This window comes from Pundamilia nyererei, unplaced genomic scaffold (assembly GCF_000239375.1).
Source record: "Pundamilia nyererei isolate P.nyererei 1_Seehausen unplaced genomic scaffold, PunNye1.0 scaffold00032, whole genome shotgun sequence".
Classification (NCBI taxonomy): domain Eukaryota; kingdom Metazoa; phylum Chordata; class Actinopteri; order Cichliformes; family Cichlidae; genus Pundamilia; species Pundamilia nyererei.
The window spans coordinates 1593819-1611628 of record NW_005187433.1 but is presented as its reverse complement, the minus strand read 5'-3'; the positions used below and the strand labels follow the sequence as shown (position 1 = coordinate 1611628).

At 39.8% G+C, this 17810-nt stretch overlaps 2 protein-coding genes across 2 annotated transcripts in view; one reads left to right on the top strand and one right to left on the bottom strand.

The window, feature by feature from the left end:
• The window catches only part of LOC102207765 (katanin p60 subunit A-like 2), a 384693-nt gene that overhangs the window by 334258 nt on the left and 32625 nt on the right, over positions 1 to 17810 (bottom strand). The gene's annotated exons all lie outside the window — the stretch shown is intronic.
• Positions 7585 to 17756, top strand: skor2 (SKI family transcriptional corepressor 2). The gene is made up of 9 exons (XM_005729222.1): positions 7585 to 7609; positions 9354 to 11362; positions 11880 to 11943; positions 12673 to 12750; positions 15150 to 15215; positions 15361 to 15459; positions 15720 to 15787; positions 16749 to 16812; positions 17127 to 17756. Exons 2-8 carry the CDS (start codon positions 9380 to 9382, stop codon positions 16803 to 16805), a joined length of 2415 nt encoding a protein of 804 aa, XP_005729279.1. The 5' UTR covers positions 7585 to 7609; positions 9354 to 9379; the 3' UTR covers positions 16806 to 16812; positions 17127 to 17756.

The window sequence follows — 17810 nt, the reverse complement described above, 5'->3', positions numbered from 1 at the left end:
TGACAGAAATTGCTTTTAAAATTAATTTTCCTTGTGTTTTTCCATGTGGTATTTTTTTCTCATAAGGAGCTGTTTCAAGGAGGATCAAATGTTTACATTTCTTTCAAAATGACTCTTAATGTATGAAAAAGTCCAACTACACCACAATGGGATGATTTGATCTTTTACTTACAGAGATGACTAAATATTTGTGGGCAAATTCATGCTGATCGAGAACAACGCTGATCGAGGTCAATGATGGCTGTTTCCCTTTATTTTTTCTTTATTTCACTTACTCTGTTTGATTCCCTTCTTTCTTTTCTCGTCTTTTATTTATCCCCTCCATCCTCGTATCCCTCTCTATGTTGTCTGGTGATTAAGAGGTAGTTTAACCTCTAGTCCTCATTAATTATAGACGAATAGAAAAAGCCTGGGTTGTTCCACTTCCTGTCTGTAGCACTAATAGAGCCCTTAACATTCACATTAACATAGCTCTTGTTTACTCAGGGAGATGGACAGACAAGTCAGAAACATGGCCGAGTGGAAAGATGAGACACACAAATGCACCATGTCAATAGCGTAATGCATGCAAACTGCATGAACAAGCCTATGTGGGCGCCTGAGTATTACACCCACATGTGTGCGATAACGCATTTAAAAATGCTCCTTACAGCAGCCTCCACTCCTCTACACTTCTGGGATACTGGATGTGACCATGAGCAGACTCCTAATTGTTATCTGTAAGTTGCAGCATATGAGCTAAAAGGAATGTGTAAACACGCCCGCCCACACACACACAAGGCAAAGATAATCATGATGTTAATCATGCCTTTTATTTTTAAATGCACTCATATCATTTTGGAATTAAGCTCTTGTACAAGGTTAAATGAGCAATCTCAATCTAAAAAAAAAAGATCTCCCTCTCTCTGTGTCTTTCTTTCTCAAACACATGCACAAACACACACACACACACACACACACACACCTCTTGCTCTCATGCACGCACAGCAAGAAAATACTCTTTGCAGGCCTTATGGGACGACATTTGTGGTAATTCATTCAGAATCCATTTTAACACATTGTGCAGACCTAAGTGCCAATCTTCCTTTTTGGTGAGTTTCCATGATTTTATGTCCCATATAAAACGATGCAGTTTGCTCCACAATGGCCTATTTAAGTTACATTACCGCCGAATATCCCCCAGTAAAGAAAATTAAGCCGTGATACTGAGAGATCATCTTGGTTAGTTATCTTCTCCCCGCCGAGATGTGTCGCTTTGACACCCCACAGAGAGAGCTGAATGATTCTCTTGGACGAGAGATAATAGTCTTGTAGTGCGTTACTTGCCTAAGACCTCTCCTTCTCTTTCCCTCCCTCTCTCTCTCTCTGCTTCTTTTCTACCTTTTAACAAACCTAATCCAAAAGAGTTTTATAATTTGAGTTGCATAATGCTGTTATAATAATTATCTAACACATCTATGGGTTACACAAGACAAACAATATCGCAACTTTACATAGTAACCTCTAAGAATCATAAAACAAATTTGTCAGGAGTGTGGAAAAAAAACATGATAATGAAGCTGAGAGAAGTCACCGTTACTTCCTTTTGTCTTTTCTTTTTGTTTTTCCACTTTTAACTTGCACTGCTTAACATCATGAGAAAAATCCCCCAAATGCTCCAGTGTAAAAAAAATTCCACTCAGGAAGGGTGTTTCTAAATCCTGTTTCTGGATTATATTCGTAAACACACACAAACAATCTAAATGTACCATTAGTTCTACTGACTTGCTACTGCTTCAAAAGCAGCCTGCATCGCATCAATCTGAGCTATATTCAGAAGATAAAACATTTAAAGAACAATACCGCTGGTTTTACATGTTTTAGCTCGTTAACCACAAAACGTATTGTGAGCACTGTGTTACTGCAGACAGCTTTCTATAGCATAAGTTTTTAATAGATTTCCCAGCTTAGAATGGTATCCACGCTTCCCATGAGGGCGAAAGACTTTTATCAAAACTGTCCCACTTCTCCAGTCCATTATGATGCGATGATAATGCAGCTTTGACCACAAAAATAAAACCAGCTAAACGGCCAATAAAATACATTTCCCATGTCAACAAGCTCTTAAAGTCATCCTTTTGGTGGAAAGTGCACGTACCATTGTGCTCTAGCTTGTGCACAAATGTGTCAAACAAACTGAGAAAACGATAACATCAAGCCTGCAAAGATGGACACACGCACACACACTCACACACACACACAAGCACGCACACAGCCCAGCCCCTTCTGACCTTGCAGGCTCTCTGCTTGGCTTTAAAGCGCACTGTAGCGCCCAGCAGTCTGCCTGCACTGCAGAGCTAATTGGCTTCAGCTCAGTGTTCACTGTTAACGTCTCATTACTCATTCCACTTAAAATAACTTACACGAGTTTGCTTGTGTTCAGGGGTCATTAAAAGTCAAGCAAGCCTTTAATTATGGATCTGAGTCATTCAGTAAATAAAACTGTATCTTCCTACAGCTCCAAATTGTACAGTATCCTTTTTTTTAGTCCTTCCTAACATACCTGTTCACACAGTGAATGCTCTGAAGGACCAAACATCGGGGAAACTTGAGATGATCATGGAAAAACTGATAAGGCTGATAAGTTGATAAAATATTAAATGAAGGAACTCCAGGTGGGACTTCCACAAACGTACTTCAAAACTTAGGTCACCCTCGCAGATGAGTAAAAGCTAACAAAGAGCAGCGTAACAAATTAACACCAGAAGTGGTCAACTTCTTCTCATAAAACAACCTCTTTTTAAATAAACATACATTCATATGGAGACTCAAATCAGCAACAATTATATTGTGAAAGATTATAGAGAGTATATTTGAACACAGTATGTACTTCCTTAATTAATTAAATTAACAGTGCAAGGGTTGTTTTGTTACAAGCTGTACTTGAACACAATGAGGGCCTCTGCACATATCTGAAGCAGGTAAAACATAGCATTGGATACTTACACCTGCATTTGCCTGAAATGAATCTGCAACTTGAAGGACCAGGTAATTATGCAGATTCATGTCAGGAATAATATTTCTAGGACTTAGAAAGCTACAGTATAGACACACTAAATTAAATTGTGTTTTGGGACTTTCTTTACTTAAACATTTGCACTAAATTTAACACCTTTTTGGGACTACGTTTTATTGCTATGTCAGAGCAACGTTCACACACACAAATCTCTGCAGAGCAGGTGGGCACACAAAATGTGATCAGATGAATGAGTATAAGGTGGTGAATTTCTAAAAGGTGAAAACAAACCAGCGAGAACGTATCCGCTTATTTACAAACGATTTAAAAGAGCGATGTGCCTTTTTGCTTGATTAAAAATTATTTTCTGTGAACATTGAGTCACGTGAATTTGGCACAATTATCATTTCTCAATAATTCACTGGCTAATGTTCCAGATCTGCGATGAAATATGGGAACCTTTAGTTGTTGGTCTGTTCTGCTAATTGGTACAAGCGCCTCGGGCAAGCTCACATCTAACAAACTGAGGACAGCATCACTCACAGGGCTGAGTCTTGATACGGGAGCAGTTTAAAAATAGAACCATGACAAATAAAATCTAAATTAGAACAGATGGCAGCTGGAGTTGATGATTTACACCCACATATGAGAGCACTTGAAACATTAAGATTCCCACAGAAAAGAGAAAAAAAATCGTGTAATACGTAAAAAGAAAAACTGTTTTTGGCCCAGGGCTTTAAATAGGCGTTAAGATTCAGTGTAATAATGTAACCTAATAGGCTGTGACAGGGCAGCACTAATGCTGTAAATAGACCAGCACTGTTTCGGTATTCTTTCATTCTAGTCATTTATTTAAACTGGCAAAAATATAAAAAAGTTAAAAAAGTTAAACAAATTAAAAAATATATATATATAGAAAAAAAGATAATGTAATATTAAACTTAATTACTTTTTCGTATTTTTTTAACATGTGTGTTAATTGTAATGCACTATAAATCTTCACTGCAGAACTCAGTCGAAGGATTCAGTAGAAGACGCGAGGCATTAAGTGAGGATTTAAACTGGGGAGTGCAGGACGAGTGTGCGCCATATTGTAGCCTGCATCTGCCTCTAAATCCGCAATAAATTAATATAAGCTCTGGTGAGTTGTTACAGAACCAACGTGAATATATTTTGTGGTTAAATATCAGTTTTGTTTTAGATGCTGTCTCGTTTAAAAACATAAATAAATACAATATTCGAACAGCTTGAAGTAGGATGATCTGAATGGCAGTTTAAAAATGTATAAAATACATTTTGTTCTTGTTCTGTAAGTTGCATGTGTGCAACTGTTTCAAGAGAATGAGGGTTACTAATAAAATAATGAAAATCAAATCGATGCTGTGGGGTACTTCAGTCTTGATCCAGTGCCTTTTGAAAAAAGGAGGTGATGCATCTGAGTATGGTAATCACTCACCCGGGGCATGTTTCACTTATTGACAGATTTGATGTTAAATGTCTCAAGATCACTTAGTGTTGTAGCTCTTAATTTATTATGTTTTTGGACGTGCAGCACTCGCTCTCCTTTTTTTTCATCCAGCTTTGACCCTCCGAGGTCACACAAGCATTTTTTTTCCTTTAACCGCAAGATTAATTTCTCAGTAGGGCGACCGACTAATGCATTACGAAAAAAAGTGAAATGTATTCCAACGGGACTAATAGCTCTATTGTATTCCAATACGTCTTTTCCTGCTTCACATGGTTTAGTCATGCTCGGATTTTGATAACATGTCAGAGACATCTCTGTCCTGGAGAAGGAAAGTTAACCCAACAAACGAGTAGCCATTCATTTACTTCATTGCTGTTTATCTGCGCATTATTAGTGAGACCAATATAAAACAAATACATCCAGACATAAAAGTTATTTCATATTCTACATTATTTCACATTCTGCAGCAAATTGCCACATATTTATTTTAAATATCTGGTAACCACGTGGTAAACATAGATAATATAATCATATCTAAATTTTTATTATTTTAAATAGGCCACTTCTGGGTAGGGTGTTATGTAAGTGTTTGCCAAAACACATTTCTGAAGCAAGATTGGGTATCAGCTCTTGAAGGTAGGCCTACTTTACCTGGTTTTTACACTCTTTTATTCCCCTCGCCCTCTATTGTGACGTCACCAAGCACCATAACTGCGGCCCGTGCGTGACTCCGCTCTTTGCCCCCCTTTCCTACCAGCCCCAACCCACCTCTTGTCCCATTGCAGAGTGTTCCCGTGGCGTCCGTCCGCGAGACAAAAGCACGCGCAGTGACATCCTAAATTGGTTTGAAAAGGAGCAGATGGGGCTCTCGCTCTCCTCTGTGTCGCACACACACACACAGGCGCGCACAGATTTAAAGCAGAGCCTAAAAGCGATTCTGTCATGTTTATCAAGATGCTATTGAGAAAAGATTGGGCGAGAATAAATTACAGGCAATCTCAGTATCCGGCAGCCTTTTAACCAGACTGACAGTTACTCAGACAGATGAATGCGTAATTTGAAATTCGCAAGGAAGAAGTTGGATTAAAAGCGGGCTTTCCAAAACTTTCAGTGTCGATGACTTTTATGAATTATCTGATGGTGTGCAAGGAAATTAATGGGTGACATTAAAGTAAAAATCTAGGGACTGGATGTCTCTCGACTATGTTAAGATATGTCGAACGTTACAACATTTTATGTGTAATTTAGACAAAATAAAATATTAGTCCGCCCTGCAGCTTTTATTTATTCAGGCAATTCGGAGCAAATAAAGATCCCTGCGTGTTTTGCCCCCGTGGTAATTGTTTATTTCACCTTCCGACAACTAAGATAATAATAAAAGTGGGGATAAAATGTATTCCAACCTTCGTGTCTTTTCAAAAACATTCTGCTAAAAAGTTCCTTAGAAGTTGAGATACCTCAGTTATAATTTTCAGTTCAGAGACAAACACACCTGTGTTGATGTTTAACATGTGTGCAGTTTTCTTTCTGAGACTGGTCTCTTTCTTATTTCCTACATAAAGTTTCCATCCTGCCCCACGACGAGCCACAGAAGAATCTGTCCTGAGAGCAACTTTGTTATCAACGTGTCTTAATTAACAAGGACGATCAGTATTTGGAACTAGGACTTCCCCATGAGTGCACTCGTATGAAGAGTTAAACGAGATCATTTTGCGGATAACTTCAGATAAATGTGAGGCCGCTAGTATCTGGGTTATGGACTTCATATTTAGGTCTTCGCTTCACATGTGTAATTTGCCTGCATATTTTTAGTGGAAGGAGTAATTCAGCAGTTGCAAAAACACCTGCTTCGGAGCTTGGAGTAAGGGTTTGGTAACAAATGCTCTGAACCCCTCCCGCGGGAACACTTATCCGATCCCTCTGCTGAAATTTTTTAAGGGCCCTTATCAGGTGAATTGCACCTTTTATAGCATCGTGTGTTAGCTGGGTGCATCGCTGAGCCTCGGTTACAACATATGATATAGTTTGCAGTGTGCTTCCTGCTGCCGTTTAAAAGTCCTGGAAACGACCTGCACATGTTTAGACAGTCATATTTCCAAAAGCCTGCTCAGCGTTGAATGTGGGTATCAGCTGCCCTGATAGATATTATTCTGATCCTCAGACTGTCTGCCGGCCTGTCTGTCTGCTGTCTCAGCTTTTATTTTTCCTTTCTTCGGCCCCCACGGCCAAGCTAGTGTTTTACTCCACACCATGTCTGTGTTTAAAAGCCATATTTCCAATTCAAGTCTCTTCGGCGGACCGTGTGTGCTGCCAGCAGTCTCTTTTAACATCAGTTTGGTGGTAATTAATTTGCAACTCGGGGTGTGCGTCCCGCGGACCAACAGCAGACAACCATCTGATGGCAACAGCTTGTAGCGTAGCTATGGTTGGTTCTGTGTGAAAATAACCACTTAAGCTGAAATTAATATTCATTAGGCCGCTGATATGGTAAGTAAAATAGCTAAAATTGCGCCCCTCCTATATCCTGGGTTTGTCTTTTTTTAGTGTAGGTGGCTGTTTAAAGTTTGAAGGCGCGCGCTCTGGACTCATTCCGGTGTCGTGCGTATGTTACCCTGGACCTCTGTGGCGTTAATTTGAGTTTTCCAGCGTTTCGCTGACAGTTAGGGAGACGTCATTTTAGCTGTTCACTTGGACAGAGCGGCGCAGTGAGGGAAGGCGGGAGGTGGGAGGTTTGTGTGCGCGCGTGAAGGTGTGCGGGCGTCTGTCCCGGATGGTGGGCTGAGCTCGCGCCACACGCCAATCAAACTCGAGGCAGGTGTGCTGCCGGGTGAGAGAGAGAGCGCGTGAGGGAGAGAGAGAGAGGGAGAGAGAGGAGGGGGGATTAGGACTGCGCGAGGTGTCTCAGAAAAGGGAATAAAGCCGGCGCGAGCGCCGCAGTTTACTCACATCATGAGCAGGCTCTCTCTACAGTTAAAAAGTAAATAAATAAAAAAATAGCTTCCACGTGTTTCCCGGATACAAGGTTTCTCGTTTGTTTGTTTTTTTACGTGATAAAATGAGTCTTTTAAAGCTGCGCAGGATAAATCGATTTCTCTCGTGACCGGGATATTTTTGACGCGTTTTGGGATTTTCCCCAGAAGCCGAAGGTAAGGACTGCTGATCATTCCCGAGCTTACTCTGGTTAAAGTGTTGTAAAAGTGTAGACTGTTATCGATTTGTGTTACATGAACAGTGGGGACAGAAAATGCGATGCATGTATAACTCACAGTCCTCTATTTCCTTGGAATACATTGTTATTATTATTGCTTTTGTTGTTGTTGTTATTATTATTGTTATTATTTTGTTGTTGTTGTTATTGTTTTAATTTTGTTCTACCGAAGTTGAACGTGAAACCCACTTGTGAAAACTTTAATGGAAGCATATGTGTTTTCTGCGAAAAAGAAAAAGAAAAACAAACAGCATAAAAAAAGAAAAGAAATATGTAAAGAAAAAATTTAATATAGTAAAAATTAAAGACGGGCTGAATTCTTGAGTTAAAGTTCTGGTATGCGGAGTCCTGCGTGTCGTCTTTATGCTGTACCTATGAGTAGTTAAATCAAACAGAAGAAGAAGAAAAACACCGCAGTTGTTTTACATTCTTAGACCCAGTGTCCTTTTTCTGTAATACGCAATGTAATTATTACATTTCTTAGAATGTATAAATGTATTGTAATTTCTTAGCAACGATCTCTTTAATTTAAGATTTTGTGAAATGTTTGTAAAATATTATACCGGTTTTTAAAATATATCACAAGTGTGAATGCAGAACCAACATAAGATGCGCTGTAAGGGATTTATGGAAATTTCTGACATGCAAATTTGCTGTTTCTAAAAAAAGTAAAAACAATATATTCATAATACATTTACAAAAAATAACTTTTATTCTCAAGAAGCTCATATAAATCTCTTATTTACACTATTCGTTATATTCAGTAATTATCATTATCATACTTAAAATATATGCAAAAATATAAGGTATATTAAAATAAGCACAATAAATAAACACAATAAAAAGTATATGAAGTAACGCACGAATGGGACATCTGAAGTGCCACAGTTCTATTAAATGCAATAAGATTGGGATCATATAAGCAAAGCCTTGTGAATGGTACAGAAATAATAATAATAACTATATGCAACCTTATTAAAATACCGTATGTGCCATTGGTGGTTTTTGCATTATTTTATTTTAAATTATTTTTAAATGATTCTTTTTTTTAAAGTACACTTCACAGCAGTGCTTATGAAAGAGTGTTTCCTCATCCTCCTGAATCATTTTTCCCATTTGATAATTCAAAAATTCGCAGGAGCCACATCAAGATATACCTCCTGAGCATTAAAAAAATATATTTGCTGTCATCAAAACAAGTAACAGCAATAATATTCCATCTGCACAATTCAGCTTCGATTTCTGTGCCCCTTATGAAATTGCAAGAATAGTCAGAAATTAAAATACATTAAAAATATTAAAATAAGCATTTAGCTGTGATGTCAAAATATTTCTAAATTAATTGTTAACTTTCTTAAAAAACAGATTTTGAAAGGGTAATCAGATACATTTAATTAAAATGTTACATTTCACTGGATTTTTTTATTTATTCTCTTTGCTCTCCCTTATCCACTTCTCTGTTATTTATTATTTTGAGGAATATTTATTTGGTCGAAGTGTATATTAGGTAATAAGAAACTCATTTCATATTGCTGATAATACAGGTAGAGAAGCGCTCGTAAACTGTTTTAAAAGGTTATTTATGAATTAATAAATGTTGAACTTTCTTTCTTTCTTTCTTTCTTTCTTTCTTTCTTTCTTTCTTTCTTTCTTTCTTTCTTTCTTTCTTTCTTTCTTTCCAGGTTTTTTTTTTACTTTTTATCCGAGCATGGACAAGACTCATCTTTCAAGCCCTACTGATATCATAATGACAAGCTCAACAGGCCCCTACCAACAGGAACCCCTGACTCCACCCAGGCCCACCCATCACCACTCTTCATCCTCTTCCTTATCGTCACCCTCTCCTTCTTCTTCCTCCTCACCACTCAAACCCAACCAGGTTGGCCAGGTCTTCCTTTATGGCGTTCCCATTGTATCACTGGTCATAGATAATACAGAGAGACTTTGCTTGGCGCAGATTTCCAACACACTCCTCAAGAATTACAGTTATAATGAGATTCACAATCGTCGGGTGGCACTGGGCATCACCTGTGTTCAGTGCACGCCGGTTCAGCTGGAGATACTCCGAAGGGCCGGCGCCATGCCCATCTCGTCACGACGCTGTGGCATGATCACCAAGCGTGAAGCTGAGCGTCTGTGCAAGTCCTTTCTCGGAGAGAACTCGCCACCGAAACTCCCCGACAACTTTGCTTTCGATGTAACGCATGAGTGCGCCTGGGGTTGCCGTGGTAACTTCATTCCTGCACGCTACAATAGTTCAAGGGCCAAATGCATCAAGTGTTCCTTCTGCAACATGTACTTCTCCCCAAATAAGTTTATTTTCCATTCCCACCGCTCAACACCAGAAACCAAATATACCCAGCCTGATGCTGCCAACTTTAATTCCTGGCGACGACACCTCAAACTAACCGACAAACATCCACCAGAGGAGTTAATTTATGCGTGGGAAGATGTCAAAGCTATGTTCAATGGAGGCAGCCGAAAGAGAGCCTTGCCCTCGTCTTCCCATTGTTCTGCTATGGGTCCCATGAAGAGTCTGTCAGGTTCAGTGGTGCCTCACGTAATGGGACCTGAGCTGGGTGCTCAGAAAAGAACCCGCTTTGAAGATGAGGATGATCTGGATGGAGGGAGTCTTTCTCCTCGTAAGACACCACGTAGTTACCCTGTCATTCCTGTCCCAAGCAAAGGTTTCGGCATGCTGCAGAAGTTCCCTCCTACATCACTCTTCCCCTCCCCTTATCCCTTTCCAGCATTTGGCCTCTGCCAGCAGAAAAAAGAGGACAGTGATGTGCCAGCTGGACAGAAAGGGGCAGGGTTGTCTGGTCTTTTATGGCCCGGTCGAAAAGACTCTTTTTATCCTCCTTTCTGCATGTTTTGGCCACCAAGAGCAGCAGGAGGAATCCCTGTCCCCACTTACATCCATCCTCAGCCCAGCACCCTCTCCTCCCTGACAGACAACCCCTCACTGAGGCAGGCCTTCCTGGATCTCTCAGACCCCAGTGAATCTGGAGCTGTGAGTGGAAATGGAAGTGGGATCAATGCAACTATGACTCCCAGTGGCGGGTCCACCACACCCAAATCTGGGCTGTTTGACACAGAGTGTACAACAGTTACCACCGACCCTCGCCCTGTCACCTCAGAGGGCTGGCTCAAACTACTGGAGAACCCAACTCTCCAGTCAAGGAAGTCAAGCTATGGCTCTGCGTTCCGACCTGTCATCAAAGATGCAGAAAGCATTGCCAAGCTCCACAGCAATGGCGGAGGGGTCACTGGAGCAACGGATGAAGACTTTGTAGTCACCAGATCAGACCAACACCCGCGGCTATCACCAACTAGCAGTTGCAGCTATGGAAGTGAAAGTGGAGGTGATGGGGAACCGGAGGGAGCAGAAAGCGAGGAGGAGGGGGAAGTGGATGTGGAGTCATCAAAGCAAGATGATGAAGAGGAGGGAAGCTTTACAAACAGACCACCACAGACTCAAACCAACCTGTACCTCTCTGCGCTGAGTGACAATGCTGGAGAGGATAGGGGGAAAGACAGAGGGAGTGGCGCAATGTATCCCGGTACGTCCCCTCGATCCTCCTCAGATCCGATCCAGCAGGAGTCTCCCAGCCTGCCCACCTCCCCTCCTGCCAGCTTACCTCTCTCAAGCTCCACCCCACCTCACCGGGAGGACACAGCTTACAAAAACGTAAATATCCCCACAGGCCACTTTAGCTAATTATTATTTAAATGGTGCCGCAGTCAGGCAGTGGTGTGATCTGCATAAGCAGATTGATAGGCTGGTTTCTCCCCGTAGACATGAAAACAGTCACCTCACTCTGATACTAGCTAATAGGCCCAGGTGTGGCTTGTTTAATGGCCACGTTGTGTTCGTTCTCCCTCTGTCACCCCAGCTTGTTAGGGCAACTCTAATCTTTAACCTGTCGACTCCCATGTTAAACAGACCTCCAAGAGGAGGAGGAAGTAGAGGTTCAATTTTGACGATGGTTTTCTTTGGGGGGGTTAAACTATCATCTAGCAACACACTGCAGATTTATCTCAGTATTCATTTTGAGGAATAAAAGCATAGTCTCCAGTATATTGCAGATTAAATTATTAGTAGTAATAGTATTATCAGAATCAGACTGCCCTGCCTCAGTGCATGTTCCAGTTTTTTAAATTTATTGTCTTAAATTAAATATTTATCAACTATATTTGATTTCCAGGTTCACAAAAACAGAGACGAAGGACTTCCTGCATATGCAACCAAAGACAATTCCAGCATTTCCGGTAAGCGCAAACGTTTTAATCTTTTGGAACAGTTTTTCATTTTAAAGTCTCCACAACACAGAACGCGGCATTGCAGAAATCTAATTAAATGCATTCGTTTTGAAACTGAAAAATAGTTGTTGACACAAAAGTTAAAAAGCACATTAAGCATCATCCTTTTTTTTCTCCATCAAATTTGCAACAGCAAATAATCTTTCATATATAATCTCCAGAAATCACTATATTGGTTGCATGGTTTGTTGGACGCTACATCTTCCACCCTGCAGTTGTTTTACGATGTCTCAGTTTCATCAAATGTTTTTTACACTGTTTCATCAAATAGCATTACACAATCTATTTCAGCAAACTGTTACTATTTGCTTCATCAGATGTCCGAGTCTGTTGTATTATAGCATCTTTGTTTCATTTATTGTCTGAGTGAGTGGTTTTATAGTGTCCCTGTGTTCCTGTGAGGCTCATATTCCTGTGACGTTTCATTTGCTCCTCTCATCTCCCACTCTGACCCTTTTCCCGGAGAAAATGTCTTCCCCGTGTTTTCTCGCAGTGCGTTGACAAACACACATGCGTACGCTCGACCATAGCTCCCAAATGCATACACACAAAGGAGACGCACACATCATGCGTACACTTAGTTATCTCCATGTGTCCGGATAACCAGCTCAGCCAATGGCCCTTACTGAATCTCTCTTCCTGTCTGTCTTCCTGTCTTTCGCTCTCATCTTTTCTCAGATGAAACAAAAGAACAGAATAGTTTCTTTGTACCAGAGACTGAGACGTCGGCCTCGGACTACTGGAGGGAGAACTCAGGTATAAAAACTCACGTTTTTGTATTTATTCTTTTTTTATAAGTGGTTGCAAAACAGCTACATTCAGACAGAACACAGAAAATAAACTAAAGGCAAAAGTTGAAACTGGCAAATCAGGCACTGAAAGTATAATTATTGGGATGGAATGGGTACCGTCTGCTTATATTTGGTGTTTGATGACACTGATTATTATTTATATTAGAAAGTAAACCTACTTGTGATTAAAATGCTGATTAAAAACTGACACTTTATGACTTTATTTGCAAAACGACACTGATTTCTTACACAAATGACATTCAGAACAGTTCAGTCAGTGAGGGAAAGCCTTTGACTCTTAAGCTTTATCCATCTCCATCTCCATGTCCTCTCAGATGGCAAGTTAAGGGATTCATATAAATACACACAGAGATGAAACAGCAGTGCAAAGCTGCCTCTTTCGCCGCTCTGCCACGGCTCCTCTCTTTAGTGGCGTTGTCGCTAGGGCTGTTACTCTTAGGGGGGCCGTTATAGTTCAACAAGAAAACATCAGCTCAGAGATAAGCAGCCGCGCTGGCAATCTCCATCCCAGACCCATATCGCCCCCGACATAATTGCCTTTTTTCCCCTTTCTCAGCGCAAAAAAACCTTTCCCGTTTGAAAAAGATCACAGCTTATTACCTTTTTATATCTGTCAGGAAGACATTAAAAGTGCTTTATGACATCTGTGCCAACATTTATATCTACCCCCCATTCCCTCAACCCCTACACGCACACACATCGTAATGATCCCTGTGCATAATGTATAATGTATTTCGAAAAATTACACGAAACAAATTAAATGAGACCACCTTTCCCCTGATTGCCAAACGTCTCCCTGGGCGGTGGGAAGCTCTACGTGATTAGAAGGCCTGATTCCTCCGAGTCCCTCCACCCCCCTCCACTGTCTTTAAACTCTCCCTCTGTTTCTAGGGAGAAAAAATAATCTAATTTTCCATTTATGTAATGCAAACCGCCTTGGCTTTGACTATTCACGGTTAATTGACTGTCAAACGAGGTTGTTATCCTCGGGCACTGTCTGCAAATTTGCTTGTCAAATGAGACAGAGAGAGGAGAGGAAAGGAGAGAGGAGAGGAGGAGAGAGGAGAGCTCTCTCTGTTCTAAATGAGAGAGAGAGAAGCATAGGGAGGCTTAAGGAGCCAGGACATGAAATGACTGGAGGAGGATACACATATCGAGGGTGCTCACTTGCTTCATTAAGGCGTTCAATGCCTCATTGTCACAATTCAGACATTAGCTCAAACACACACATGCATGCTTACCATGGCAGACACTGGAAATCTGAAGGAAAAACACAGCATGTAATGGAGATATTTGTTCTGAGGATGGCAGACTTTTAAAGCAACAAGTAGATTTATCCTCCAGAAGTTTAAAAAAAGACAAAACAGACAGAACATATATTTTATAAAACATTCGCACTATTAACTGTGAGGATGTTTTTTTTTAACCATATTTATGGCTTTTAAATCCTGCTTTAGTTTGCAGGAACTACTTGTATTGGTCAAAAAATCTTAACTTTTGTAGTAAAATCAAAACTTTCCACATCTCCGCCCTTCTTCAGCTTTAACAGCCACCAGATGATTGACTCAAATCTCTCTGACTAGATTGGACGAAGCATGATATTACAATAAGAGGCGAGAACAGTAAAGCTCGTCATAGTCTCCGGTCATCATAAGTAGTTTCCATGAACTTGTACTGACACCTAGAGGCCAGAACATGAATTGCAATGCTTCACTTACAGCTGAAGAGAGGAGGAAACTAAATTAGTCCATGACAAAATAAAAACCAAGTAGTTCTGTCCAAATAATGGAGACTGCAGTTAAGTTGTTTTTGCAATACTTCACTTTACACTTACACTTAACTTTGGCTTTCTGCACACAAAGTCAGCTGACTTCTTTTAGTTTCTGAAGGGTTATCACTCTCTTTTTGATCAGTCTTTTGATCAGCAAATTTTATTGTATTTTTCTATTTTTTCTTTGTTATTCATACTAATTTATTAAATGTTTATGGACATTGTTTCTCCTAATTTTTCCTCACACTTTTGCCATCCAGTCTGTTGTTTTTCTTGTTGAGTCTCACCGTGCACATTCTGTTCTCATCCTTATCCTGATCTAACAAACAGACATAACCTCCTTTAGGCGATCAAATGATGCCTGATGCTTTCACTTAACTTCACTTACATTTGTAGCTTTTCCGGTTGCTTTTGAATAACTGATTTCAAGATCATTTATAGTTTATGAGCATGGCCTTAAATTCATTATTTTTATTTGTTTGTTTTGTACTCATTTCCTGTTCGTGGATCAAATCCCAGTTTAGTTAACAATTAATTTCAAAGTTTGAAATTAAGTCTCTTCATGTTTTCAGGCGATCAAAGCCAGGGTGCTGCTTCTCCTGTGCAGCTGAAAAAGGATGTTGAGAGCATGGAGAAAGGTAAGGGCTGTTTGAGCACGTCTCAGCTGCACTGACCATAGAAAATTAGTAATCTATACTAGATGGACATTTGTGAGATTGTGAGAGAATATTTTAATGCAACCACTCTCATATTTTCCTTCTGCTTTCTTCTGTCCTTCTGTAGAAGAGCTCCAGAAGGTTCTGCTGGAACAGATCGACTTCAGGAGGAGACTGGAGCAAGAGTTTCACGCTTTGAAGGGCACCTCACCATTTCCTGTCTTCCGTAAGTCAGTTTTTTTCCCCCTTACCCTGATTTCCTTTTAGTTTCCATACTCTGAAGGGCAACTTCTCCTTTTCTGTCTTTCTTACAGTCTCTTACACCTTTACCTTTATCCCCATTTTTACCTTTCAGTTTTTTATTTTCCCCGATTTTTTTTGCTCAACCCTTTTCTGTCATCGGCTGTCTTTATCACTCCAATTTTCCAAAATGACAATACACGTGCCACCTAATCAAGGTTTGTTTTTATTGTACGCTAATTTCAGACAATTTTCAAGATCAGATGAAACGAGAGCTCGCCTACAGAGAGGAGATGGTCCAACAGTTACAGATGGTAAGACTACTAATGTTAGTGCTTAACACTGATGGAAATGTGCTTTTAAATGACAAATTAAACACCCTTTTTTAGATACACAAATTAAAAGAAAATCTTCATGATTGCCTTAAAAATTGTCTGCAAGGATTTTGAGAAAAAATATAATTAAGACTAATTATGCAGTACTTACTAAAATACAGTGACATCACATCAACCGAAACAAAAAAAAAATCAAAAACCGATGAGGAAATGTGCCAGTCAATTCTCTGACTACTGCTAGAGATTGTATGCATACTTGGGAAATCCTTGCCATGGGTTAAAACAAAAACAAAAATTAAAGGCTGAATAAATGAAGCCATCACTAGGACTTGACCGGACACATGCGTTTGCTTATTTGTCCATCAAATGACAGAGCCAATCATCTAGTTTGTCTTTCACGGGTGAGAAGTTCCTTTGCAGCCATCTGAGTGTTTCCGTCGACATCAATCACTGGAGCAGCTGGCAGACAGGCTGACAGATGCTGTTTGTCTTTGTTTTCTGACACATGCCACCACTGTACACGCTTGTGTGCACACAGTGGCAAGGCGTGCACCAAAACGCACACAAGAACATGTATTCATGTAATCACAAAGGCAGGCGATTATGAATGTGGGTTCAAGCTAATTTATAAGCCTGTATGTGCACACCAAATGCACATACTCACGTAAACAATTGACAAATGTGTCTAGAACCAGCAGATGGATCTGTCTGAGAGTAATGACACATTAATTTCACACAGACATGCAAATGAACTCCAAAAAATGTTTAATTTGTGTTGACAGACTTTTACTTTCACCAGCTTGGCTAGAGTTTTGGATTTTCATATTTCCACCAATGATAAAATCATAATAGTAAAGTTTACTTTAGAGAACCTTTTTCAGTGTTAAAGGTATTTCTTTAGGAAGAATGTAACGTTTTATGTCGCGTTTTTGCCTTTCAGATTCCCTACGCAAACATCATCAGAAAAGAAAAGATCAGCTCCCATCTCAACAAGTAGCAAAGAGGTGAATATTTTTCAGTAAATTTAAAATGAAGCTTAAAGAAATGTAAAAATAAATAGTTATCACATAAAAAGCTCTTGACAAGCTGCACATTATTAAGCCTCATATTTACATCATAATAGAGATAATGGCAAGACAGTGAAATATACTTAATTTTCATTTGATTGATAATAAACTGTCTTATAGCATTAACACATTTGGCATTACTGGCTAAATTTTATTATAATTTTCTGGGGTGATTCTAAACAATCAGTTAAATCAGTATGGAAAAACTCTTACCCTGAATGTAAAACTAATGTAATTTCCCTTTTTTTTAGGATTAGCACACAGAAAACTGACAGAGACCATCACCGACAGAGAGGATGTGAAACTATATCATACATTATCTTACTTTTCGCGGGACAGCAATTATTCTGCTGCTTCTTCGATATCACCTCTGTTAGTTGCTCTCTACACACTGCCTGCTAAGAACTCATGTGAGGCTGTGGGACATCATACTGGTAAAAGATTTCTAAAGTTTTTCCTCTTTTTCCCTGGTTCAAGTTCCCTAACTGAACTTAATTGACTGAAACCTGTGACACTGCGAGTGTGTTGGCAGTCACGTTCAAAGCATTAGCCAACCGGGACCAAAGCAACCTCGCCCTTTGAGGACCACCAGGAAGGCAGTTGTAGATGTCAGAAAACTAATTTCCAGGCATAAAAAAAAAGTAAATAAAGATTGGATGTTTTTATCTGCCCGTGGGCTCAACTGTACATTGGCCAAACTCTGGATGAAAAAGGATTAAGATAGGTTGTATCTGTATCACCAAGTGATGGCCCTGAAGAGAAACAAGCACGACAACATTTATTTATTATCAACATTTGATCCCAAAGGGACTTCATCATCTTCAACTCTAATCATTCCCTGTAAACACGAGCCACCACCACCAGTTTGTCAGTGGCTGGACACACACAACCTTGGTTTAGTATGTCAGATGAATTAAAATAAATAAATAAATAAA

Coding starts and splice junctions, on each gene's coding strand:
- skor2 (XM_005729222.1), top strand. CDS start 9,380: ATGGACAAGACTCATCTTTCAAGCCCTACTGATATCATAATGACAAGC. Junction 15,216..15,360: donor TGTTGAGAGCATGGAGAAAG/GTAAGGGCTGTT, acceptor GTCCTTCTGTAG/AAGAGCTCCAGAAGGTTCTG. Junction 15,788..16,748: donor TGGTCCAACAGTTACAGATG/GTAAGACTACTA, acceptor TTTGCCTTTCAG/ATTCCCTACGCAAACATCAT.